Here is a 26936-nt window from a genome sequence, read left to right as displayed (position 1 = left end):
TCCTCCTACCTGATGATGGTGAGGGATGATGTGACCTTCCCGTGTGGAATCCCAGGAATACAGAGGATGGGGATATCTCCCTGGTGGGTTCCCATGACTGGATCCATCTACCTGATGATGGTGAGGGATGGTGTGATCTTCCTGTGTGGAATCCCGGGAATACAGAGGACGGGGACATCTCTCTTGTGAGTTCTTCCACCTAAAACCAGAGAATGATAAAAAGGAACATTCTCAAAACGAATAACTGGAGACCTCAGAGATGATAATCTTATACAGTTTGGAATAATTTTTGAGTTGCAGATCTCCGACTTCATCTACCTGATGATGATGAGGGATGGTGTGACCTTCCTGTGTGGAATCCCAGGAATACAGAGGACGGGGACATCTCTCTGGTGGGTTCCCATGACTGGATCCATCTGTAGGAAACACACACACTGACTGAATCCATTGTTTCTATGTGTTTATCAGATGATGGGGGATCTAGGTGGATCCTCTGTACTGCTCTCTCCTTTCCAATAAAGTCTCCTCTTACCCGGTGATGTGAGGGGCGGCTGATTGTCCATCATGATGTCCTTGTAGAGGTCCTTGTGTCCTTCTAAATACTCCCACTCCTCCATGGAGAAATAGACAGTGACACCCTGACACCTTATAGGAACCTGACACACAATGATACAGTCACCATCCAGACACATCCCTTGTCTGTTACTGGACTGATGCAACAGCAGGCATGTAACTATGGAGGAAAAGAGGCAGAAAGAGATCAGAGCTGGGGATAGACAGAGAATAGTCCATGGACTGGCTCTATATTTAGGATGTATCTGGTCTATAAACCAGAGGCTCTGGATGGATGGTTGGATAAATGGTTCTATATTTAGGACGTATCCGGTCTATAAACCAGAGGCTCTGGATGGACGGTTGGATAAATGGCTCTATATTTAGGATGTAATCCGGTCTATAAACCAGAGGCTCTGGATGGACGGTTGGATAAATGGCTCTATATTTATGATGTATCCGGTCTATAAACCAGAGGCTCTGGATGGACGGTTGGATAAATTGCTCTAGATTTATGATGTATCCGGTCTATAAACCAGAGGCTCTGGATGGACGGTTGGATAAATTGCTCTAGATTTATGATGTATCCGGTCTATAAACCAGAGGTTCTGGATGGACGGTTGGATAAATGGTTCTATATTTAGGATGTATCCGGTCTTTAATCCAGAGGCTCTGGATGGACGGTTGGATAAATGGTTCTATATTTAGGATGTATCCGGTCTTTAAACCAGAGGCTCTGGATGGACGGTTGGATAAATGGTTCTGTATTTAGGATGTATCCTGTCTGTAAACCAGAGGCTCTGGATGGACGGTTGGTTAAATGGCTCTATATTTAGGACGTATCCGGTCTATAAACCAGAGGCTCTGGATGGACGGTTGGATAAATGGTTCTATATTTAGGACGTATCCGGTCTATAAACCAGAGGCTTTGGATGGACGGCTGGATAAATGGCTCTATATTTAGGATGTATCCGGTCTATAAACCAGAGGCTCTGGATGGACGGTTGGATAAATGGTTCTATATTTAGGATGTATCCGGTCTTTAAACCAGAGGCTCTGGATGGACGGTTGGATAAATGGTTCTATATTTAGGATGTATCCGGTCTTTAAACCAGAGGCTCTGGATGGACGGTTGGATAAATGGTTCTATATTTAGGACGTATCCGGTCTATAAACCAGAGGCTCTGGATGGACGGTTGGATAAATGGTTCTGTATTTAGGATGTATCCTGTCTGTAAACCAGAGGCTCTGGATGGACGGTTGGTTAAATGGCTCTATATTTAGGACGTATCCGGTCTATAAACCAGAGGCTCCGGATGGACGGTTGGATAAATGGTTCTATATTTAGGACGTATCCGGTCTATAAACCAGAGGCTCTGGATGGACGGTTGGATGAATGGTTCTATATTTAGGACGTAGCCGGTCTATAAACCAGAGGCTTTGGATGGACGGCTGGATAAATGGCTCTATATTTAGGACGTATCCGGTCTATAAACCAGAGGCTGTGGATGGACAGTTGGATAAATGGTTCTATATTTAGGATGTAACTTTATTGTAAACCCAAGGTGATATCAGAGTGAAGATGGAGGAAGAGGACGGACATGACGGTGGGTTACTGGGTGTAAATATAAAATAAGATCTCATTGCCTTCTCAGTGTGATCCAGTGATGTCTCCTCTCTGTTTCGTTCTTCTCTCTTCCAGAACTTCCTGTTTTTCCTTTATATAACGCTTTGTCTTTTTCTTACATCACTTCCTGTCTGAGCGTTCCATGCGCAATAAGTGATATCACCATCTTGTGGTTCTTTAAATAACGGCATCCTACGTTATGTGTTTATATTTTGCCCTCTGCAATAATATAAAATAATAAGCACAATAATAGTTTAAATATAATAATCCCCCCTAGATTATTATATGTTTTTCCATAAACCTCTAGAATACAATGGTGGTTGTTGCAATTTTGTATGTATCAATCTGTATTTTCAGAAAGAAAATGCAGTAAAATGAAGTTTTAGAGTGTGCTCAATCAGCTTCACCCGACACACACTCCAGAAATCGCACAGTTCTGGAATGGACATGTTTCGAACTGAATGTTTCCAGTTCACACTTCTAGAGAAGAGATCGGGGAATGGTTGTTCCTCCATCTGCTCCAACTCACCACTGTAAAGTTAGCTGTAGTGGTCCTCAGGTCCTGAGAGTAGCAGAAGAGCTGGAGAAGCACAGAAGGGGAGCAATGGAGGGGGGTTTAGAAGAGCAAATTGCGTAAAGGTAATGGAGTGGATCTAGAGTAAAGCCCATAGCCTGCTAAAAAAAAATATTGAATTTTTGGATGTACCAGATGTGTCCAAAGAGGCAAACTAGTTAAGGAGCAGAGCCATTGGATGTACCAGACACGTCCAAAGAGGCAAACTAGTTAAGGAGCAGAGCCATTGGATGTACCAGACGTGTCCAAAGAGGCAAACTAGTTAAGAAGCACAGCCATTGGAGGTACCAGACACGTCCAAAGAGGCAAACTAGTTAAGGAGCAGAGCCATTGGAGGTACCAGACACGTCCAAAGAGGCAAACTAGTTAAGGAGCAGAGCCATTGGATGTACCAGATGTGTCCAAAGAGGCAAACTAGTTAAGGAGCAGAGCCATTGGATGTACCAGATGTGTCCAAAGAGGCAACCTAGTTAAGGAGCAGAGCCATTGGATGTACCAGGTGTGTCTAAAGAGGCAAACTAGTTAAGGAGCAGAGCCATTGGATGTACCAGATGTGTCCAAAGAGGCAAACTAGTTAAGGAGCAGAGCCATTGGATGTACCAGATACGTCCAAAGAGGCAAACTAGTTAGGAAGCAGAGCCATTGGATGTACCAGATGTGTCCAAAGAGGCAAACTAGTTAAGGAGCAGAGCCATTGAATGTACCAGATGTGTCCAAAGAGGCAAACTAGTTAAGGAGCAGAGCCATTGGATGTACCAGATGTGTCCAAAGTATCTCCTCCTCATTGGTTGGGAACATGACGTTATATCGAGCAATGGAGATGGACCTTTCATTTGGTGTCCAGTATCTCCTCCTCATTTGTTGGGAACATGACGTTATATTGAGGAATGGGGATGGACCTTTCATATGGTGTCCAGTATCTCCTCATTTGTTGGGAACATGACGTTATATTGAGGAATGGAGATGGACCTTTTAATATGGTGTCCAGTATCTCCTCCTCATTTGTTGGGGACATGACGTTTTATTGAGGAATGCAGATGGACCTTTCATATGGTGTATGGTATCTCATTTGTCGGGAACAAGACGTTATATTGAGGAATGGAGATGAACCTTTCATATGGTGTCCAGTATCTCCTCATTGGTTGGGAACATGATGTTATATTAAGGAATGGAGATGGACCTTCCATATGGTGTCCAGTATCTCCTCCTCATTTGTTGGGAACATGACGTTATGTTGAGGAATGGAGATGGACCTTTCATATGGTGTACGGTATCTCCTCATTTGTTGGGAACAGGACGTTATATTGAGGAATGCAGATGGACCTTTTATATGGTGTCCAGTATCTCCTCCTCATTTGTTGGGAACAGGACGTTATATTGAGGAATGGAGATGGACCTTTCATATGGTGTCCAGTATCTCTTCCTCATTGGTTGGAAACATGATGTTATATTGAGGAATGGAGATGGACCTTTCATTTGGTGTCCAGTATCTCCTCCTCATTTGTTGGAAACATGACGTTATACTGAGGAATGGAGATGGACCTTCATATGGTGTACAGTATCTCCTCCTCATTTGTTGGGAACATGACGTTATATTGAGGAATGGAGATGGACCTTTCATATGGTGTCCAGTATCTCCTCCTCATTACACCGTGTTCCAAATTATTATGCAAATGATATTTTTCTCATTTACCTAAATAATTGATGTAAATAACAGTCAGCATAATTCTCATGTTATCAACTATTAAGAGTACAATTCAAATTTTATTGAACAAACCTCCTAATGATAATAGTATTTTTTTTAAACAAAAAAACTTACAATGCACTGTTCCAAATTATTACGCACAGTAAGTCTCAAAACACTTTATAGGTTGTAAAGAACTGAAAATTGTCATTTGTTGTGTTTGCAGCATATTTACTGAAATCAAAAGCTATTTCAATAAAACGTTTAACAACATTTTAACTTTTTAAATATTTTAACAGGTCACGTTACATTGTAACATAGGACCCCTTATTTGATAGCAGCTTCACAAGTCTTCCATCCATTGAACTTGTGAGCTTTTGGACAGTTTCTGCTTGAATTTGTTTGCAAGATGTCAGAATAGCCTCCCTGAGCTGCTGTTTGGATGTAAACTGCCTCCCACCCTCATAGATCTTTTGCTTGAGGATGCTCCAAAGGTTCTCAATAGGATTGAGGTCAAAGGAGGATGGAGGTCACACCATGACTTTCTCTCCTTTTATCCCCATAACAGCCATTGATGCAGAGGTATTCTTTGCAGCATGAGATGGTGCATTGTCATGCATGAAGATGATTTTATTACGGAAAGCATAGTTCTTCCTTCTGTACCAGGGAAGAAAGTGGTCAGTCATAAACTCCACATACTTTGCAGAGGTCATCTTTACACCTTCGGAGACCCTAAAGGGGCCAACCAGCTCTGTTCTCATGATTCAGGCCCAAAACATGACTCCACCACCGCCTTGCTGATGTTGCAGCCTTGTTGGAACAGGGTGGCCGTCCACCAACCATCCACTACTCTATCCATCTGGACCATCCAGGGTTGGACGGCACTCATCAGGGAACAGGACTGTTTGAAAATTAGCCTTCATGTATTTTTCTGCCCAATGCAGCCGTTTCTGCTTGTGAGCATTGGTTATTGGTGGCTGAATAGAAGGTTTATGCACTGTTGCAAGACTCTGGAGACTCTACACCTTGATGTCCATGGGACTCCAGAGGCACCAGCAGCTTCAAACATCTGTTTGCTGCTATGTAATGGTATTTTAGCAGCTGCTCTCTTGATCCGATGCATGGATCAGGCAGAAATCTTCCTCAATGTGCCTTTATCTGCACGAACCCGTCTGTGCTCTGAATCAGCCGCAAATCTCTTAATAGTGCGATGATCACGCTTAAATTTTTGTGAAATATCTAATGTTTTCATACCTCGTCCAAGGCATTGAACTATTTCACTCTTTTCGGCAGCAGAGAGATACTTTTTCTTCTCCATATTGTTTGAAAATGGTGCTCTGCTTAATAATGTGGAACACCCGCCTTTAGTAGTTTTTCCTTAAATTGGGCTCACCGGTCAATCTAATTATCACAGGTGTCCGAGATTGTTTTCAGTGATCAAAAGAGCCCTGACACACAATGCCATCCATGAGTTAAACTGAAAAACAAAATATTTAATCTTTGTGACACTTAAATAGAATTTGCATAATAATTTGGAACGCGGTGTAGTTGGGAACATGACATACTGAGGAATGAAGATTGACCTTTCAGGCCTCAAGAAATGAGCTCGGCCATCAGTACATCAGGATTGATCGACTTTCAGATATATCTCCCATAGTTGGCAGACTTTATAACTTTCACCCAGACTCTTTTATTAGATTTATAGGATTAATATTATCTTCAATATACATTGGAATTAATATTTTATTATAACACGCAGATTATCTCGCAGTGATCGGAGGCACATTCTACTATTTGGAAACATGAGTGAACTTTCTGGTGAGAATAAAGGGTTTTTGTGGTATTGACATTCCCCGCACACTGAACATGAATAAAGGACGTTCACCTGAATGAATTCTCCAGTGTCTAACAAGGGTTCCTTTTGTTGTTGAAACATTTCCCACACACTGAACATGAATCAGGCTGCTGACCTGAAGGATTTCTCTGGTATATAAGAAGGGTTTCTGTCTTGATAAAATATTATCCACACATAGAACATAACTATGGACGGTCATCAGTGTTGTTTTTTTTCATGTCTACGAAGGTTTGTCTGGTCAGAAAAACTTAATCCGCACTCCAAACAGGAAAAGGGACGCTCACCCGTATGAACTCTCTGATGTTTATGAAGGTATCCTTGGTCATAAAAACGTTTTCCACACTCTAAACAGGAAAAGGGACGCTCACCCGTATGAGTCCTCTGGTGTATACGTAGGTTTCCTTTACTAGAAAGAGATTTCCCGCACTCTGAACAGGAAAAGAGACGCTCACCCGTATGAGTTCTCTGGTGTTTTTGAAGGCTTCCTTTCTCAGAAAAACATTTCCCGCACTCGGAACAGCAAAAGGGACGCTCACCAGTGTGAATTCTCTGATGATTAACAAGGTTTTCTTTTTTAGCAAAACCTTTTCCACACTCTGAACAGGAAAAGGGACGCTCACCCGTATGAATTCTCCGGTGTATAAGAAAGGATGCCTGGTCAGAGAAACCTTTTCCACACTCCAAACAGGAAAGGGGACGCTTGGCCATATGAATTCTCTGGTGTTTCAGAAGGCTTCCTTTTTCAGAAAAACATTTTCCGCACTCTGAACAGCAAAAGGGACGCTCACCGGTGTGAATTCTCTGGTGTATAAGAAGGTGCTGTTTCTCATAAAAACATCTTCCGCACTCTGAACAGGAAAAGGGACGCTTACCTGTGTGCATTCTCTGGTGTTTAAGAAGTCTTTGCTTCTTAGGGAAACATTTTCCGCACTCCGAACATGAATACTCAATCTTGTGAGATTTCTGGTGGTTAACAAGGGAATTTTTCCTAATGAATGTTTTCCCGCACACCGAACATGACAATGAGTTCCCTCCTGTGTGAGCTCCCTTATGGTTTGAAGAGGATTTCTTTGGATTGGATGGATCTGTTGATCTGTCAGCACTGTGAGAACGTAGATGGACATCTGAAGTCATAGTATGGTATTTATCAGAAGATTCCTCAAGATTAGAAGGATCCATTGATCTTAGATGGACATCTGAAGTCATAGTATGGGATTTATCAGAAGATTCCTTGGGATTAGAAGGATCTATTGATCTTAGATGGACATCTGAAGTCATAGTATGGGATCTATCAGAAAATTCCTCATGATTAGAAGGATCCACTGATCTTAGAAGGACATCTGAAGTCGTAGTATGGGATCTATCAAAACATTCCTCAGGATTAGAAGGATCCATTGATCTTAGATGGACATCTGAAGTCGTAGTATGGGATTTATGAGAAGATTCCTCATGATTAGAAGGATCCATTGATCCTAGGACATCTGAAGTGATAGTATGGGATTTATCAGAAGATTCCTCGGGATAAGAACTATTGATTGGTCTTACCAACCAGTAAAATGTTACTTTTGTAGGAGATTGTGCAGTGTCACTGTCTTCTGTAGGGTAACCTGGAGATGCAGTAAGATGTCCCTCACGTGTATTGATCTCTGAACAATACTGTCCATCTGTTGGAAAGAAATTTTTAAATATGTTATGTTTGTTTTTATACATCTTCTGGCGTCATAGAGTATATATCAGTTCAGCATTCAAAACCTTCCCAAAGCTCTGACATTGAACTGGGTGCAATCAGAACAGCCAGCTATCAATACAAACCAGATCAGATGATACAGCCAAACCATACTAGACAACAGAATGTGTGCATCGACAACTTTGTTATGATGAAAAATAGTGATGGACCTTCCTCCACCTCTTTTCGTGAAAAAACTACAACATACTGAGGAAGAAAGAAATGCCATTCATTACAGAAGTAGATGGGTCTCGAGTTGAACTTCTAATATCACCAAAGGGTTGCATATAATATTCAGTATATGTAATACTACAGTAACTTTCAGAGACTGTGGACCTAGTAAGTAGATGGTTCGAGACATTTTACATGCTATAGGAGATGCTCCAAGAGAGTGAAAAGATCATTTGTTGGGAACATGACGTTATATTGAGGAACGGAGGTGGACCTTTCATATGGTGTCCAGTATCTCCTCCTCATTTGTTGGGAACATGACATTATTTTGAGAAATGGAGATGGACTTTTAATTTGGTGTACAGTATCACCTCCTCATTTGTTGGGAACATGACGTTATATTGAGGAATGGAGATGGACCTTTCATATGGTGTCCAGTATCTCCTCATTTGTTGGGAACATGACGTTATATTGAGGAATGGAGATGGACCTTTCATATAGTGTACAGGATCTTCACCTCATTTGTTGGGAACATGACGTTATATTGAGGAATGGAGATGGACCTTTCATATGGTGTCCAGTATCTCCTCCTCATTTGTTGGGAACATGATATTATACTGAGGAATGGAAAAGGACCTTTGCCACATTGGTCCAACAGTAAGTGTTTGCTTCCAGTTAAATTGCCTGTGGACCCTGTTAAGTCAGCACTGAGGTGTTCTCAAGAAGCATGGCTTTTGCCTATAGTTGCCTTTGTGGCCTTTAAACTCTAGAAGTAAAATGTGAACAGTTTCTGCTCATTACTCACCTGAGCTGATATGCAGAGAAGGATTTTCCTCTTTAATGGGATCCATAACCTTATCCTCCTTCATACGTTGCTGATCACCCATCACATACGTCTCTTCTTCTTCCTTCTTCACCTCAGATTTTATATTAATGAGTTCCTCACCCTAAAACCACAAAGTGATAAAGAGGAACATCTTCAAAAGTAATACCTGGAGACCTCTGAGATGATTATCGCATGCAGTTTAGAATCATATTTAAGTCATAGATGCTCCAACTCCACCTACCTTATGATGGTGAGGGATGGTGTGACCTTCCTGTGTGGAATCCCGGAAATACAGAGGATGAGGACATCTCTCTGGTAGGTTCCCATGACTGGATCCATCTACCTGATGATGGTGAGGGATGGTGTCACCTTCCTGTGTGGAATCCCAGGAATACAGAGGACGGGGACATCTCTCTGGTGGGTTCCCATGACTGGATCCATCTGTAGGAAACGCACACACTGACTGAATCCATTGTTTCTATGTGTTTATCAGATGATGGGGGATCTAGGTGGATCCTCCGTACTGTTCTCTCCTTTCCAATAAAGTCTCCTCTTACCCGGTGATGTGAGGGACGGCTGATTGTCCATCATGACGTCCTTGTAGAGATCCTTGTGTCCTTCTAATTACTCCCACTCCTCCATGGAGAAATAACACAGTGACACCTTATAGGAACCTGACACACACAATGATACAGTCAACATATGAGCAAAACTGTGTGTATAGGCAGCTTCTGGAGATAAAAGATGCCACAGTGACAATGGAGGAAGAGGCTGGACATAATAATGGAGGAAGAGGACGGACGTGACGATGGAAGGAGAGGACGGACGTGACGATGGAAGGAGAGGACGGACGTGACGGCGGAGGGAGAGGACGGACGTGACGGTGGAGGAAGAGGACGGACGTGACGATGGAGGAAGAGGACGGATGGGACGATGGAGAAAGAGGACGGACGGAACAATGATGATGGAGGAAGAGGACAGACGGGACGGTGGAGGAAGAGGACGGACGGGACGGTGGAGGGAGAGGACGGATGTGACTGTGGAGGGAGAGGACGGACGTGACTGTGGAGGGAGAGGACGGACGTGACTGTGGGGGAAGAGGTTGGAAGTGATGATGGAGGGAGAGGGCGGACGTGACGATGGAGGGAGAGGGCGGACGTGACGGTGCAGGGAGAGGGCGGACGTGACGGTGCAGGGAGAGGGCGGACGTGACGGTGCAGGGAGAGGGCGGACGTGACGGTGCAGGGAGAGGGCGGACGTGACGGTGCAGGGAGAGGGCGGACGTGCCGGTGGAGGGAGAGGGCGGACGTGACGGTGGAGGGAGAGGGCGGACGTGACGGTGGAGGGAGAGGGCGGACGTGACGGTGCAGGGAGAGGGCGGACGTGACGGTGCAGGGAGAGGGAGGACGTGACGGTGGAGGGAGAGGGCGGACGTGACGGTGGAGGGAGAGGGCGGACGTGACGGTGGAGGGAGAGGGTGGACATGATGATGACGACGGAGGGAGAGGACAGACGGGACTGTGGAGGGAGAGGGCGGTCAGGACAGTGGAGGAAGAGGACGGGTGTGACGGTGGAGGAAAAGGACAGATATGACGGTGGAGAAAGAGGATGGACATGACGGGGGGGGTTACTGGGTGTAAATATAAAATCAGATCTTATTACCTCCTCTGCTGCCACTTCCAGCAATATCTCCTTTCTACTTCCTCCCGACTCACCTCTCACCCAGAACTTCCTATTTATACCTGACATCACTTCCTGTTGTTGCCGACCAATGGTAATACATGAGATCACCTCCTTGTGTTGAATATAAATACTGCAGTCTACGTTACGTTCCATCGTGTTGCCCTCGGCCCCATGGTCCATTCTTCTCTTCGGGTACATCGATGATTACACACACAGATTATACCTCATACATCACATCCAGAGAATGAAAAATAAAATAAAAACAATTTTATAGTATTGCAATATTTCTAAATAAAAGAAACTAAAGAATGAAAAAAAAACCCTGCACATTGAAATACAACGTATGGGGCTCAATTAACAAAAATTTTATTCAAGTAGAAGGATGGAGCCATGTGACTGAAATCTTCACATCTTTATTGAACATTTTTGTACATACATATATTTCCTTTTACAATCCACCATAGCTTTATGACCACCCACATGATATTGAGTAGATCCCCCTTTTGCCCCAAAAAGCCCTGACCCATCGAGCCATAGACTGCACCTAGACCAAGCGTCACACTGCCTCTGCTGGCTTGACTTCTTCCCATATCTCGTCCTGATGCCATCTCTTCCCCAAGTAAAGGACGCACACCCATCCGGCTATCCACATGATGGAGAAGAAAAGGTGATTCATCAGACCAGGCAACCTTCTTCCATTATGGTACAGTTCTGAGGCTCACGTTCCCATTCTAGGTGCTTCTGGCCATGGACATGGGTCAGCATGGGTACCCTGACTGGTCTGCGGGTACACAACCCCATAAACAACAAACCCCGATTCGCTCTTTCAGCAATTTGAGCTCCAGTAGTTCTTCCATTGGATCAGAATACACGGTCCAGCCTTCGTTCCTCACGTGCCTTGATTCCTTGGACTGTGGTCTGTCCTGACCACTGCAAACAAGGAACATCCCACCATACCTGCAGTTTTGGAGTTGCTTTAGCCTAGTAATCTAGATATTACAAATTGGGTTTTCTCTGAGTACTCCGTTTTCCTCTCATTCTCTGACAGCTCTCCTTCACTATCCACACTACATTCTCTGACAGCTCTCCTCCCACCATCCACACTACATTCTCTGACAGCTCTCCTCCACCATCCACACTACATTCTCTGACAGCTCTCCTCCACCATCCACACTACATTCTCTGACAGCTCTACTCCCACCATCCACACTACATTCTCTGACAGCTCTCCTCCCACCATCCACACTACATTCTCTGACAGCTCTCCTCCCACCATCCACACTACATTCTCTGACAGCTCTCCTCCCCCACCATTCACAATACATTCTCTGACAGCTCTCCTCCACCATCCACACTACATTCTCTGACAACTTTCCTCCCACCATCCACACTACATTCTCTGACAGTTCTCCTCCCCCCACCATCCACACTACATTCTCTGACAGCTCTCCTCCCTCCACCATCCACACTTCATTCTCCGACAGCTCTCCTCCCACCATCCACACTACATTCTCCGACAGCTCTCCTCCACCATCCACACTACATTCTCCGACAGCTCTCCTCCCACCATCTACCCTACATTCTCCGACAGCTCTCCTCCCACCATCCACACTACATTCTCTGACAGCTCTCCTCCACCATCCACACTACATTCTCTGACAGCTCTCCTCCTCCACTATCCACACTACATTCTCTGACAGCTCTCTTCCCCCACCATCCACACTAAATTCTCTGACAGCTTTCCTCCACCATCCACACTACATTCTCTGACAGCTCTACTCCCACCATCCACACTACATTCTCTGACAGCTCTCCTCCCACCATCCACACTACATTCTCCGACAGCTCTCCTCCCCCACCATTCACAATACATTCTCTGACAGCTCTCCTCCACCATCCACACTACATTCTCTGACAACTTTCCTCCCACCATCCACACTACATTCTCTGACAGTGCTCCTCCCCCCACCATCCACACTACATTCTCCGACAGCTCTCCTCCACCATCCACACTTCATTCTTCGACAGCTCTCCTCCCACCATCCACACTACATTCTCCGACAGCTCTTCTCCACCATCCACACTACATTCTTTGACAGCTCTCCTCCCACCATCTACCCTACATTCTCCGACAGCTCTCCTCCCACCATCCACACTACATTCTCCGACAGCTCTCCTCCACCATCCACACTACATTCTCTGACATCTCTCCTCCACCATCCACACTACATTCTCTGACAGCTCTCCTCCCCCACCATCCACACTACATTCTCTGACAGCTTTCCTCCCACCATCCACACTACATTCTCTGACAGCTCTCCTCCCCCCACCATCCACACTACATTCTCTGACAGCTCTCCTCCCCCCACCATCCACACTACATTCTCTGACAGCTCTCCTCCCCCCACCATCCACACTACATTCTCTGACAGCTCTCCTCCCCCATCCACACTACATTCTCCGACAGCTCTCCTCCCCCCATCATCCACACTACATTCTCCGACAGCTCTCCTCCCCCCATCATCCACACTACATTCTCCGACAGCTCTCCTCCCCCCACCATCCACATTACACTCTCCGACAGCTCTGCTCCCCCCACCATCCACACTACACTCTCTGACAGCTCTCCTCCTCCCACCATCCACACTACACTCTCTGACAGCTCTCCTCCCCCCACCATCCACACTACATTCTCTGACAGCTCTCCTCCTCCCACCATCCACACTACATTCTCTGACAGCTGTCCTCCCCCCACCATCCACACTACATTCTCTGACAGATCTCCTCCCACCATCCACACTACATTCTCTGACAGCTGTCCTCCCCCCACCATCCACACTACATTCTCTGACAGCTCTCCCCCCACCATCCACACTACATTCTCTGACATCTCTCCTCCACCATCCACACTACATTCTCTGACAGATCTCCTCCACCATCCACACTACATTCTCTGATAGCTCTCCTCCCACCATCCACACTACATTCTCTGACAGTGATTGCTTCCTCATACTGAAGTATAGTTGTGTGCAGAGTATTTATATTTGTGTTCTCAATAGCTTTTCAGTTGATACATTTTATAATAAAAATGAAAATGTCTATATTTGCACTGCTTTATTCCCTTGCTTTTCTTCATATTAATGAAAAAAAAACGGACAAAATTAAGTGATAGATAAGATTTATTGTCATTGCAAATAAAATTGACAATGATATTTCAAAATGGTAACTCCTCCCAATACAGCGATGTCTCCACCCAAGATCCAACCTTCTTTGATGCGTTTCACCTTCTATGCTTTGCTCCCAAGCAGCAAAAAGAAATTTAAAAAATGGTAAAAAAAATGTACAAAAAATCCTCCTGAAAACTTTTTGAGGCCTCCCCACCCCCACCTACACGTATGTACAAATGTACACACATGCATCAGGGGTGTCTATGCACTATGCGCAACTCTCAACGGATGTCCCGTAGGAGCGTTTAAAGCATCAGCTATCAAAAATAGGGTACGAAGGTCGGCACACACAATTTTAAGGCTTGACATATTGGGTATCTCATCTTTTATATTTTACAAAAAAAACCTGGTTAACTTTTTGCACGTGCCCTAAAGTAACTTGTAATGTAAAATAGGCATGATTTTGCTAGAAAATTACTGAGAAACCCCAAACAATATATACACTATATTGCCAAAAGTATTGTCCCCGCCCTCCCAATCATGCGATTCAGGTATTCCAATCCCCTCCCAATCATGTGATTCAGGTGTTCCAATCCCCTCCCAATCATGTGATTCAGGTGTTCCAATCCCCTCCATATCATGTGATTCAGGTGTTCCAATCCCCTCCATATCATGTGATTCAGGTGTTCCAATCACCTCCATGGACACAGGTGTATACAATCAAGCCTCTAGGCATGCAGACTGCTTCTACAAACATTGGTGAAAGAATGGGTCATTCTCAGGAGCTCAGTGACTCCAAGTGTGGTCCTGTGATAGGTGGCCACCCGTGCAATAAATCCATCTGGGACATTTCCTGGCTACTAAATATTCCACGCTCAACTGTTAGTGGGATTATAACAAAGTGGAAGCAACTGGGAACAACAGCCACTCAGCCACCAAGTGTTAGGCCACGTCACATGACAGAGCGGGGTCAGCGCATGCTGAAGCGCACAGTGCGCAGAAGTCACCAACTGTCTGCAGAGTCAATAGCTAAAGACCTCCAAACTTGGAGTGGCCTTCAGATGAGCTCAACAACAGTGCATAGAGAGCTTCATGGAATGGGTTTCCATGGCCGAGCAGCTGCATCCAAGCCTTCCGTCACCATGTGCAATGCAAAGTGTTGGATGCCGTGGTGTAAAGCACGCCGCCACTGGACTCTAGAGCAGGGGAGACGTGTTCTCTGGAGTGAACAATCACGCTTCTGGCAATCTGATGAACATGTCTGAGTTTGGTGTTTGCCAGGAAAACGGTACTTGCCTGGTTGCATTGTGCCAAGTGTAAAGTTTGGTGGAGGGTGGATTATGGTGTGGGGTTGTTTTTCAGGGGTGGGGCTTGGCCCCCTAGTTCCTGTGAAGGGAACTCTTAAGGCGACATTTTGGACAATTTCATGCCCCCAACTTTGTGGGAAGAGTTTGGGGATGGCCCCTTCCTGTTCCAACATGACTGCACACCAGTGCACAAAGCAATATCCATAAAGACACGGAGGAGCCAGTTTGGGGTGGAGGAACTTGACTGTCCTGCACAGAGTCCTGACCTCAACCCCATAGAACACCTTTGGGATGAATTAGAGCAGAGACTGTGAGCCAGGCCTCCTCCCCCGACATCAGTACCTGACCTGACAAATGTGCTTCTGAACGAATGGTCCAACCTTCCCATAGACACCCTCCTAAACCTTGTGGACGGCCTTCCCAGAAGAGTTGAAGCTGTTATAGCTGCAAAGGGCGGGGCCAACTCAATATTGAACCCTACGGACTAAGACTGGGAGGCCATTAAAGGTCATGTGCGTGGAAAGGCCGGTGATCCAATACTTGGGGCAATATAGTGTATATACAGTAATATATATATATATATATATATATATATATATATATATATATATATATATGTTTTGTTTTAAATATATTTATTTATTTAAGTAGAGGCCCTTTAGAATAAAAATGGTGGGTGTTGCGGGTCTTTGTATCACACGGTAATCGCGCATCAGTTTTTTTATCGCAATTTCTTTTGGGAAAGTATACACTTTAATGAGTTTCAATGGGTAAAATAACAACATAATACTAAATTTTGTTGGTAAAATATAAAAGATAGATGTCACGCCGAGTAGATAGATACCCCACACACCATAGTCCAAAACAGCGCACGCTAGTGGAATGGCAACAAACTACGAGACTTAGAAATCTCAATAGGTGACGCTTTAAAAGCGTTTACAGGTTACCAGTTTAGAGTAACTTAGAAGGTCTGGTTCTAGAATAATTGCTCTCGCTATAACGTTTGCGGCGATACCTTGTATATGGTGCAACCATGCGAGTGTGACCTATGTATGGGAAGGGGGTACTTAATTTTTTTTTTTCCATTTTGTTATTTTATTTTCAATATTATTTTATGTACTTTTTTTTTCATCCATTTTAGGTCTATCACAAGGGTTGAACGATAGCATGGGCTGTGACAGGTCCTCTTTATGAAGAGATCTGGGGGTCCATCAGACCCCAGACTTCTCCTCTGATGTCCAACCAGCTGATCAGACCAGGGGCGGACTGACAAGTCATGGGGCCCCTGGCAATAGGGGATAATGGGGCCCCTGTGTCCTTTGCCAAACTCAAAAAAGCCTATGAAAAAGGTACCAGGGGTATCTCATGGGGCCCCTTACTGCCCCCGGGCCCTCGGGCAGTGCCTGAGTTTCCAAATGGTCAGTCTGCCCCTGGATCAGACACAGATCGGTCTGACTGCCGGTTTTACTGGCCGGTAACCGGGAATGAAAAAAACAAAACAAAACCAGAAGTGACAAAATACTCGTTGCTTCTGGTTTCTTAGACTATAGAGATGATCAGGAATGTTCTGGTCCTTGATCATCTCCATGATAAGCCAGCAGACCTGCTTCAGTCCCACGCTGCCCGGTGAAACCGGTAGAGCCCGGAGAGGCACCAGTAGGCGGCAGGAAGGAGCAGGGACTGCCTGTAAAAGCATGGCTCCGGTATCCCCACTTTGACCAGGCAACGCGCGGGTGCGCCCTATGGTGGTGGAGCGGTTAATTAAGCCGCCACATATCCATAATCCTTTCTGAAAGAAAAAACTAAAATATTATAGTAACTCCCGGAAATACATCTCTAACTTTACTCTTTTCTTTACACAACATGTACATAACGTTCGCTCACTTTCATTGCCCTGCTGCGTCTAATCGCCCCACCATGTTCCGTCCAAAGTTGTGTAACGTAACAAGAATTGAAATTGAAGCGCCGCACCACTGCAAAATAGATCCAGCTACAACTTTATTCCAATAAAAGCCTGGGGTGCAATCCAAAAAAAAAGTATCCAACACGTTTCATGGGTTCCGAAAAAAGTAATCGATGCGTTTTGGCGGTCCAGGGGCGCCCCCTTCATCAGGGCTTGACTGAACAAACCAGAAGTGAATTGGAGTTGCAATGAGGTTTTCACAGTGTGAATTACAACTATGGATCCTTGTCAGCAGCTTGTCTGCCTGGGTGCTCCTGGACTGCCGAAACGCGTGGTTACTTTTTGGATGGTATCCCTGTTTTAAGAGGAATAAAGTTGTATCTGGACCTTTTAAGCAGTGGGGTGGAGCTTCGATTTTAATTCTTGTTACATTAGATTACAAACCAAGGAGACTCTGGAGAACCTCTTGGGTGAAGAAGCCACCTTCCCGGGAACACGGTCATTTACAGCAACTTCAATACCTAAAGATGACCGTACGAGTCTCAACAAAGCCATGTAATGGCTGCCAATGGGAGGATTCAGCGCTGGTTACTCCCTCTCAATTTAATTCACCCCTGCTCAAAGTGGGTTACTGCTCTTTAGAATATTCATCTTTGACCAGTAAAAGTCCTAAATCAACATCCTTGGATCCCAAATGACTTTTTATACCTCTGTTCCAACATCTGTTCTGCAGTTTTACTTTACTACAACAAAATGGCGGCCATCTGCACACAGGCACCGGCTCCCTTTTGCACAAACGTAATGACATGGATAAAAGATGGCTTCAGCTCCCGTTCGCCACCTGTAGAGAACTCCTTGGACGTGTTGCGTCGTTTTTTGGGGGCCTAATCGTAAAAGTTTTTGTGTGCAGATGGCCGCCATTTTGTTGAAGTCTACTGGAGCCCGACAAACCGATGGTCTCAGGCGGCTATCCAAAAAAAAAAAATCTGAAAAGGTCCGGGGTAGTTGGACATCTACGGCTGCTACTCATCGGTGGTTCCCCATTCGTTGTTGTATAATGGTCAAGTTGTCTACTTTCATCCATCTGAATCTCCATCATATGAGGTAGTGCGCATTCAATTCTCAAGGCTTAGGTGCAGGTACCCCCCCCTTCCAAGTCACCCCTAGTCTCCACCCCATACCCACCTCTGAGCACCGCCCCTGACCCACTACCTAGTACCGCCCCTTTTAGAAGATACAGACATGGGTAAAAGATGGCTTCAGCTCCCGTTCCCCACCTGTAGAGAATTCCTTGGACACGTTTCGTCATTTTTTGGGGGCCTAATCGTAAAAGTTTCTGTGTGCAGATGGCCGCCATTTTGCTGAAGTCTACTGGAGCCCGACAAAGCGATGTCTCAGACAGCTGCCATTTTGTTGAAGTCTACTGGAGCCAGATAGGCCGATGTCTTGTCTTCTCTCTATGATAATGGGCGAGACGCATCCTCAAAGCTTTCTGCCTGGGGATTAAAGGGTGATGAAGGAGCCTTATGGAGGGGATGGCCACCATGGTGGCACATAGAACCTTCTGTTTTACGCTCGTAAGGAGATCTTTTTACATTGCAAAAAACCTATGCCCCCAACGCCGTAGAACTAGTGAACTTGGCGGTACAAATTTATTAAGGCTACGTATTTGAATCGGGGCTATAAAAAAAAAAAAAATCTGGAAAGGTCCGGGGGAATTGGACATCTACGGCTGCTACTCATCGGTGGTTCCCCATTTGTTGTAGAATGGTCAAGTTGTCTACTTGTTCCATCCATCTGAATCTCCATCATATTAGGTAGTGCGCATTCAATTCTCAAGGCTTAGGTGCCCATACCCCCCCTTCCAAGTCACCCCTAGTCTCCGCCCCATACCAACCTCTGAGCACCGCCCCTGACCCACCTCCTAGTACCGCCATTTTCAGAGGATACAGAACCACGTGTCCATTTGTGATGCTAAATTTTTATGCAATTGGTTACCAACAAGAAAAACAGTAAAATTAAACCCCTGCCGCCAGCAATATAAGACCCCCCCCAACAACAATAGATCCCCCCAGCAACAACTGATTCCCTGAAACAAATTATTGCCCCCCCCCAAAAAAAAAACCCAAAAACAATAAATCCCCCCCAGCAACAATGGATTCCCTGCAGCAAAATACCACCCAGCAACAACAGATCCCCCCAGCAACAACGGATTCTCTGCAGCAAAAGACCACCCAGCAACAACAGATCCCCCCCCCAGCAACAGTAGATTCTCTGCAACAAAATACCCTCCAGCAACAATGGATTCCCTGCAACAAAATACCCCCCAAGCAACAATAAATCCACCCCAGCAATCATAGATTCGTGCCAGCAACAATACCTCTCCCAGCAGCCAGCATCAACAGACCCACCAGCAGCCAGCAATGATAGGCCCCTCCATCAACAGTTGATCCCTCACAGGAACAATTGACCTGTGAGCAACAAAGAGTCCCCCAGCAACAATGGATTCCCTGCAAAAAAATACTCCCCAGCAACAATGAATTCCCTGCAACAAAATACCTCCAGCAACAATGAATTCCCTGCAGCAAAATACCCCCCAAGCAACAATACATCTTCCAGCAGCCAGTATCAATAGACAATCCAGCAGCCATAAATTATAGACCGCTCCCTCAACATTAGATCCCTCACAGGAATAATTGACCCCTGAGGAACTTAAGAACCCCCCGCCAGCAATAATAGACACACTAGTAAAAATAGATTCCCCCCATCAACAATGGATTCCCTGCAACAAAATACCCTCCAAGCAACAAAAGACCCCACCAGCGACATTAGATCTCCCAGCAGCCAGCAATGATAAACCCCCTCCCTCAACAGTAGATCCCTCACAGTGACAATTGAACTCCCCAGCAACAATGGATTCCCCGCAACAAAATAGCCTGTGGCAACAATAGCTCTCCCAGCAGCCGGTGATGACAGACCCCCTCCTTCAACAGTAGATCCCTCACAGTGACAATTGACCCCCGAGGAACAGAACCCCTCCCCTAGCAACAATGGATTCCCTGCAGCAAAATACCCCCCCCCACCCGAGCAACAATAAATCCACCCCAGCAACAATAAATCCACCCCAGCAACAACAGACCCTTGCTGGCAACAAAGTATCCCCCAGCATCAATAGACCCTCCAGCACCCCTTGATATTACATACATATTTTTTAGATTTGTTTTCAAAACTCTTCAAAAAAAAAAAAAAGTGTGGGGGGGGGGAGCATGTGCTGTTTATACAAACTGTATATGCACCCCCACCCCAAATGGTTGCCTCTAGGTATTTGCAGTGAAGGGTAACTTGACATTGGGGAGAACACAAAGAATGGAAACAACCAAGGGGACTCGATCCATCACGCCAAGGTGACTCGATCCATCAGGCCAAGGGGACTCGATCTATCAGGCCAAGGGGACTCGATCCATCAGGCCAAGGGGACTCGATCCATCAGGCCAAGGGGACTCGATCCATCAGGACAAGGGGGCTCGATCCATCAGGCCAAAGTGACTCGATCCATCAGGCCAAGGGGACTCGATCCATCAGGCCAAGGGGACTCGATCCATCAGGCCAAGGGGACTCGATCCATCAGGCCAAGGGGACTCGATCCATCAGGCCAAGGGGACTCGATCCATCAGGCCAAGGGGACTCGATCCATCAGGCCAAGGGGACTCGATCCATCAGGCCAAGGGGACTCGATCCATCAGGCCAAGGGGACTCGATCCATCAGGCCAAGGGGACTCGATCCATCAGGCCAAGGGGACTCGATCCATCAGGCCAAGGGGACTCGATCCATCAGGCCAAGGTGACTCGATCCATCAGGCCAAGGTGACTCGATCCATCAGGCCAAGGTGACTCGATCCATCAGGCCAAGGTGACTCGATCCATCAGGCCAAGGGGACTCGATCCATCAGGCCAAGGGGACTCGATCCATCAGGCCAAGGGGACTCGATCCATCAGGCCAAGGTGACTCAATCTATCAGGCCAAGGGGACTCGATCCATCAGGCCAAGGGGACTCGATCCATCAGGCCAAGAGGACTCGATCCATCACGCCAAGGGGACTCAATTCATCCCGCCAAGGGGACTCAATCCATCACACCACGCTATGGACTGGAATATACATTTTAGACGAACTGACCCTATAAAGTGTATCTTTTGTTGATAGATCTGGTTTATGAAAATAATAACTCAATCTACAAAAAGTTCGGCTAAAACGTCTTTTAACGGTTATGTGTTCTCTGGTGTTTAACTAGATGTTGCTTCCGTATGAAACATTTCCCGCACTCCAAGCAGCCAAACGGCTTCTCTCCAGCGTGGATCTTCTGATGAGACTGCAGGTTTTTCTTCTGCGCGAACAGTTTTCCGCACTCGGAGCAGGAAAAGGGCCTTTCACCGGTGTGAACTCTCTGGTGGTGAACAAGTTTCGACATGCTACAGAACAACTTCTCGCACTCCGTGCAGGAGAGGACCCGCTTGCCGGTGTGAACTCTCTGGTGCAGGAGGAGCTGAGGTTCACTTTTGAAGGACTTTGGGCACTCCGGGCAATAAAAAAAATGCTCGTCCTCGTGCGTTTTCTGGTGTGCGATAAGGCTCGCCTTTAGAGTGAAACTTTTCCCGCACTCTCTACAGGAAAACGGGCGCTCGCCAGTGTGACTTCTCTTGTGTATGTGAAGGTATTCCTTCCGTGTGAAAGATTTTCCGCACTCCGAACAGGAAAAAGGACGCTCGCTGCTGTGGCTTCTCTGGTGTCTAAGGAGTTGTGTTTTCCGTAAGAAAGATTTCCCGCACTCTGAACACAGAAAAGGGCGTTCTCCCGTATGACTTCTCTGGTGTATAATGAGATCTGTTTTCCGCGAGAACGTTTTGCCGCAATCCGAACACAGGAAACGGCGTTCGCCCGTGTGGCTTCTCTGGTGTTTGAGAAGTTGCGCTTCCCGTAAAAACGATTTGCCGCATTTCGAACACGGAAAAGGTCGTTCGTCCGTGTGGCGTCTCTGGTGTCTACGAAGATGCGTTTTCCGTGAGAAAGATTTGCCGCAATCTGGACAGGGAAAAGGACGTTCACCAGTGTGACTTCTCTGGTGTCTCAGAAGGTGTCCTTTCTGTGAGAAACGTTTTTCGCAATCGGAACACGAAAAGATCTCCTGACCCTTGTGAACCCTCCCATGGACTTGAAGTTCATATTTCGTCTTAAACGTTTTTCCACACTCTGAGCAGGACAACGAACCTTTATCGAAGTGAAATTTCCGATGCAGCATAAGAGATGATTTTTGGTTAAAGCACTTGCCGCATTCTGGACAGGAAATAGGTCCTTCACTGGCGTGAATCTGTTTATGCCCGATGAAGGCGCTCTTCCGCGTAAAACCTTTCCCGCACTCTTCACATGAATATGGATTGTCCTCCTTGTTTGTCTTCCTATGGGCATCAGGTCCACCTGCTGGAAGGAAAAGTTTTACATCGTAAGCATGCGCATGTATCATCTCTAGTCACAAGTCACGTATCATGGTCTTTCATGGGGCTTGGGCACAGAATTGGGAATGGAGATGGACCTTTCATATGGTGTACAGTATCTCCTCCTCATATGTTGGGAACATGACGTTATATTGAGGATCGGAGATGGACCTTCTATATGGTGTCCAGTATCTCCTCCTCATTTGTTGGGAACATGACGTTATACTGAGGAACGGAGATCGACCTTTCATATGGTGTCCAGTATCTCCTCCTCATTTGTTGGGAACATGACGTTATTTTGAGGAACGGAGATGGACCCTTCATATGGTGTCCAGTATCTTCTCATTTGTTGGGAACATGACGTTATACTGAGGAATGGAGATGGACCTTTCATATGGTGTCCAGTATCTCCTCCTCATTGGTTGGGAACATGACGTTATATTGAGGAATGGAGATGGACCTTTCATATGGTGTCCAGTATCTCCTTATTTGTTGGGAACATGACGTTATATTGAGGAATGGAGATGGACCTTCCATACGGTGTCCAGTATCTCCTTATTTGTTGGGAACATGATGTTATATTGAGGAATGGAGATGGACCTTTCATATGGTGTACAGTATCTCCTCATTTGTTGGGGACATGACGTCATATTGAGAAATGGAGATGGACCTTCTATATGGTGTCCAGTATCTCCTCCTCATTTGTTGGGAACATGACGTTATATCGAGGAATGGAGATGGACCTTTCATATGGTGTCCAGTATCTCCTCCTCATTTGTTGGGAACATGACGTTATATTGAGGAATGGAGATGGACCTTTCATATGATGTACAGTATCTCCTCCTCATTTGTTGGGAACATGATGTTATATTGAGGAATGGAGATGGACCTTTCATATGGTGTCCAGTATCTCCTCCTCATTTGTTGGAAACATGACGTTATATGAGGAATGGAGATGGACCTTTCATAAGGTGTCCAGTATCTCCTCCTTATTTGTTGGGAACATGATCTTATATTGAGGAATGGAGATGGACCTTTCATATGGTGTCCAGTATCTCCTCCTCATTGGTTGGGAACAGGATGTTATATTGAGGAATTTAGATGGAATCTATTGTTGCCCCCTTACTATTTTACTACCAGTAAGTAGCGCCCCTTGGTTAGACAATCCAGCTGTTCCTTGTTTAAATTCAGACATGTTTAATTTGCCGTTTTTAAGCATTTTTGGTTTTGCATTATTTATAATTAAGGCTGTGTGATATATTTAATAAGCACATTTAGTTCAATGATTGTTTGATTATCTTTGATGTGAGCTTTTTCTTGAATTTAGATCATCCTGGACTCATCCCTTCTTATTAGGACAGCGATCAGTATACATTGTAGTTATTTAGGATAATACATATTTTGGACTGCGATTGACCAATGAATGGGGTAGGTGCAGTGGCAGTAATGACAACGAGGCCCAGGATTTTTGCCTTCCTCTGGATCAACTGTGGGTATAGGATTATAACCTTTTTTTTTCTATGTTTGAACTGGATGTTTTTTTTGTCTTTTTTCAGCCAGACTAACTATGTAACTGTGACTATGGTGATGGACCTTCTGCTAAGGTAAAATGTTTAAATAAATGACCTGAGTTGGGTAAGGGTCATAATCACAAACCTTTCTCCATGTGTCTCTGTTGGATTGCCTCTATGCTAACCAAGGTCTTTGTGATGATCACGGATCTCCAGCTAAAGAAGTTCTTCAGCATAGGAAAGTTCATGGATGAGCAGAACATGGACTACGTCTCCACGTGAGACTCATAGGACTATGGTGATGGACCTTTTGCTAAGGTAAGATGTTTAAATAAGACTTGAGTTGGGTAAGGGTCATACTCACAAACCTTTCTCCATGTGTCTCTGTTGGGTTGCCTCTGTGCTAACCAAGGTCTTTGTGATGATCACAGATCTCCAGCTAAGGAAGTTCTGCATAGGAAAGTTCATGGATGAGCAGAACATGGACTGTGTCTCCACCTGAGGCTAACTATGTAACTATGTATGATGTACAAAAAGCAATGTATTAAGGAGCTTGCAGAACAGCTCCGCGTGGTGAGACGCCAGTCTGTAAACGCACAGTCAATGCAGCGGAGAGTCAACGGTGATAGGCCCAAGCTGAAGACAGTGCTTTCCAAGGGCGGTGGAGTGCGGCATGGCCGGTCTAACCTGAGAGGGAGCTTGAGGAAGTGTAGATGTAGGCGCTGCTCTTTACCTACTCCTCTGGAACCTTTTTCTACCATTAGTGCTGTCCCTATTAGCCACAAGCACACCAAAACATGGGTGCAGGAACTTAACAAGACTCTGCTTGACCCAAGATGGCTGCCAGGGTCACCTGGATGCAGTGTAGGCAACCAGAACGCTGCTTCAGGGAACTGAGGAAACCATAGAGAAACCAGGTTTCTCTTGACTTCCTCTCCAACTGCAGTACCACTGGAGTGCCACCTACAATGGAGGAAACAGACTGCACCTGTCTACATACGTTTCAACATTTTGTTATGATTGATCAGCCCCTAGCTTCCAAAATGTGAGGTTCCATACTTGAACAGCTTCTGCCCTTTACTCACCTGAGTTGATATCTAGAGAAGATTCCTCTTCTTTGATTGTAACCCTAACCACATCCTCCGAACACTGCTGATCACCCATCACATCTGTGTTTTCTTCTTCCGTCTTCACCTCGTCATTTATCTCAAACAATTCTTCACCCTAATAACCACAAAATGATAAAAAGGAACGTCCTCAAAACATAAGCACTGATACCCAGAGACCTCAGAGATGATTGTCTGATACAGGTTGAAATGTTATTGAGTTGGACTTGCTCCAAATTCTTCTACCTGATGATGGTGAGGGATGGTGTGACCTTCCTGTGTGGAATCCTGGGAATCCAGAGGATGGGGACTTCTCTCAGGTGAGTTGCTTTCATCAGATGGCTCCATCATAATGTCCTTGTGGGGATCCTTGTGTCCTTCAGAAAGCTCCTTCATCACACCATATGCCTTGTCTTCCACTTTAAACTATTCTTTAGCAACAGATTATCCCCAGGGTTTCCACCCTGAAAATATAACAAAAGCATTCACTGTAACTATAAGTTTTGGAAGCTTCTTTCAGAGGAAGATGGAAGCAATCAATCTTCCAACCTGTGAGACCCTCATCAGGCCAGAATAAACAGTCACTGCTCTGGATGGACGGTTGGATAAATGGTTCTATATTTAAGACATATGGGGTCTATAAACCAGAGGCTCTGGATGGACGGTTGGATAAATGGCTCTATATTTAGGACGTATCCGGTCTATAAACCCGAGGCTCTGGATGGACGGGTGGATAAATGGTTCTATATTTTGGACGTATCCGGTCTATAAACCAGAGGCTCTGGATGGACGGTTGGATAAATGGCTCTATATTTAGGACGTATCCGGTCTATAAACCCGAGGCTCTGGATGGACGGGTGGATAAATGGTTCTATATTTTGGACGTATCCGGTCTATAAACCAGAGGCTCTGGATGGACGGTTGGATAAATGGTTCTATATTTAGGACGTATCCGGTCTATAAACCAGAGGCTCTGGATGGACGGTTGGATAAATGGTTCTATATTTAGGATGTATCCGGTCTATAAACCAGAGGCTCTGGATGGACGGTTGGATAAATGGTTCTATATTTAGGACGTATCCGGTCTATAAACCAGAGGCTCCGGATGGACGGTTGGATAAATGGTTCTATATTTAGGACGTATCCGGTCTATAAACCAGAGGTTCCGGATGGACGGTTGGATCAATGGTTCTATATTTAGGATGTATCCGGTCTATAAACCCGAGGCTCTGGATGGACGGTTGGATAAATGGTTCTATATTTAGGACGTATCCGGTCTATAAACCAGAGGTTCTGGATGGACGGTTGGATCAATGGTTCTATATTTAGGATGTATCCGGTCTATAAACCCGAGGCTCTGGATGGACGGTTGGATAAATGGTTCTATATTTAGGATGTATCCGGTCTATAAACCAGAGGCTTCGGATGGACGGTTGGATAAATGGTTCTATATATAGGACGTATCCGGTCTATAAACCAGAGGCTCCGGATGGACGGTTGGATAAATGGTTCTATATTTAGGACGTATCCTGTCTATAAACCAGAGGCTCCGGATGGACGGTTGGATAAATGGTTCTATATTTAGGACGTATCCGGTCTATAAACCAGAGGCTCCGGATGGACGGTTGGATAAATGGTTCTATATTTAGGACAGACGTGACAAGAGGATTACTGGGTGTAAATATAAAATCAGATCTCATTACCTCCTCTGCTGCCACTTCCAGCAACGTCTCCTCTCTACTTCCTCCCAACTCAC

General features: G+C 45.4%; 2 protein-coding genes and 1 pseudogene across 4 annotated transcripts in view; all 3 read right to left on the bottom strand.

Annotated features, from left to right (window-relative positions):
• Positions 1-26936, bottom strand: part of LOC149440471 (uncharacterized) — a 66842-nt gene that overhangs the window by 24112 nt on the left and 15794 nt on the right. Inside the window, exon 2 of one of the 2 annotated variants that reach the window (XM_089658556.1) lies at positions 533-656. In XM_089658556.1, the coding sequence (XP_089514682.1) occupies positions 533-617 (85 nt within the window). In that variant the 5' untranslated portion in view covers positions 618-656. Of the gene's footprint in view, positions 1-532; positions 5952-26936 lie in introns of those variants that run through there. The other variant, XM_089658554.1, reaches the window with a different exon arrangement.
• LOC149440473 (uncharacterized) lies at positions 6163-10997 on the bottom strand (annotated as a pseudogene). The gene is made up of 5 exons (XR_016307600.1): positions 10678-10997; positions 9573-9689; positions 9257-9456; positions 8995-9136; positions 6163-7956 (listed from the first exon to the last, which is right to left on the bottom strand). The product of XR_016307600.1 is annotated as an uncharacterized LOC149440473 (transcript).
• On the bottom strand, positions 19244-26936 carry LOC149440472 (uncharacterized). The gene is made up of 4 exons (XM_089658578.1): positions 26884-26936; positions 25427-25644; positions 25160-25298; positions 19244-22549 (listed from the first exon to the last, which is right to left on the bottom strand). Exons 2-4 carry the CDS (start codon positions 25574-25576, stop codon positions 21333-21335), a joined length of 1506 nt encoding a protein of 501 aa, XP_089514704.1. The 5' UTR covers positions 25577-25644; positions 26884-26936; the 3' UTR covers positions 19244-21332.

The sequence above is a fragment of the Staurois parvus genome, unplaced genomic scaffold, assembly GCF_062004578.1.
Source record: "Staurois parvus isolate SC_StPar_1 unplaced genomic scaffold, SC_StPar_1.0 ptg001079l, whole genome shotgun sequence".
NCBI lineage: Eukaryota > Metazoa > Chordata > Amphibia > Anura > Ranidae > Staurois > Staurois parvus.
The sequence above is the reverse complement of the archived record's forward strand: the minus strand, read 5'-3'. Positions and strand labels throughout refer to the sequence as shown.

Bases quoted from the DNA above. Each gene is read 5' to 3' on its own strand.
- LOC149440472 (XM_089658578.1), bottom strand. From the start codon at position 25,576: ATGAAGGAGCTTTCTGAAGGACACAAGGATCCCCACAAGGACATTATG. The intron at 25,299-25,426 runs GTAGAAGAATTT...TGTGGTTATTAG, and splicing joins CCATCCCTCACCATCATCAG to GGTGAAGAATTGTTTGAGAT. The intron at 22,550-25,159 runs GTGAGTAAAGGG...TTTTCCTTCCAG, and splicing joins TTCTCTAGATATCAACTCAG to CAGGTGGACCTGATGCCCAT.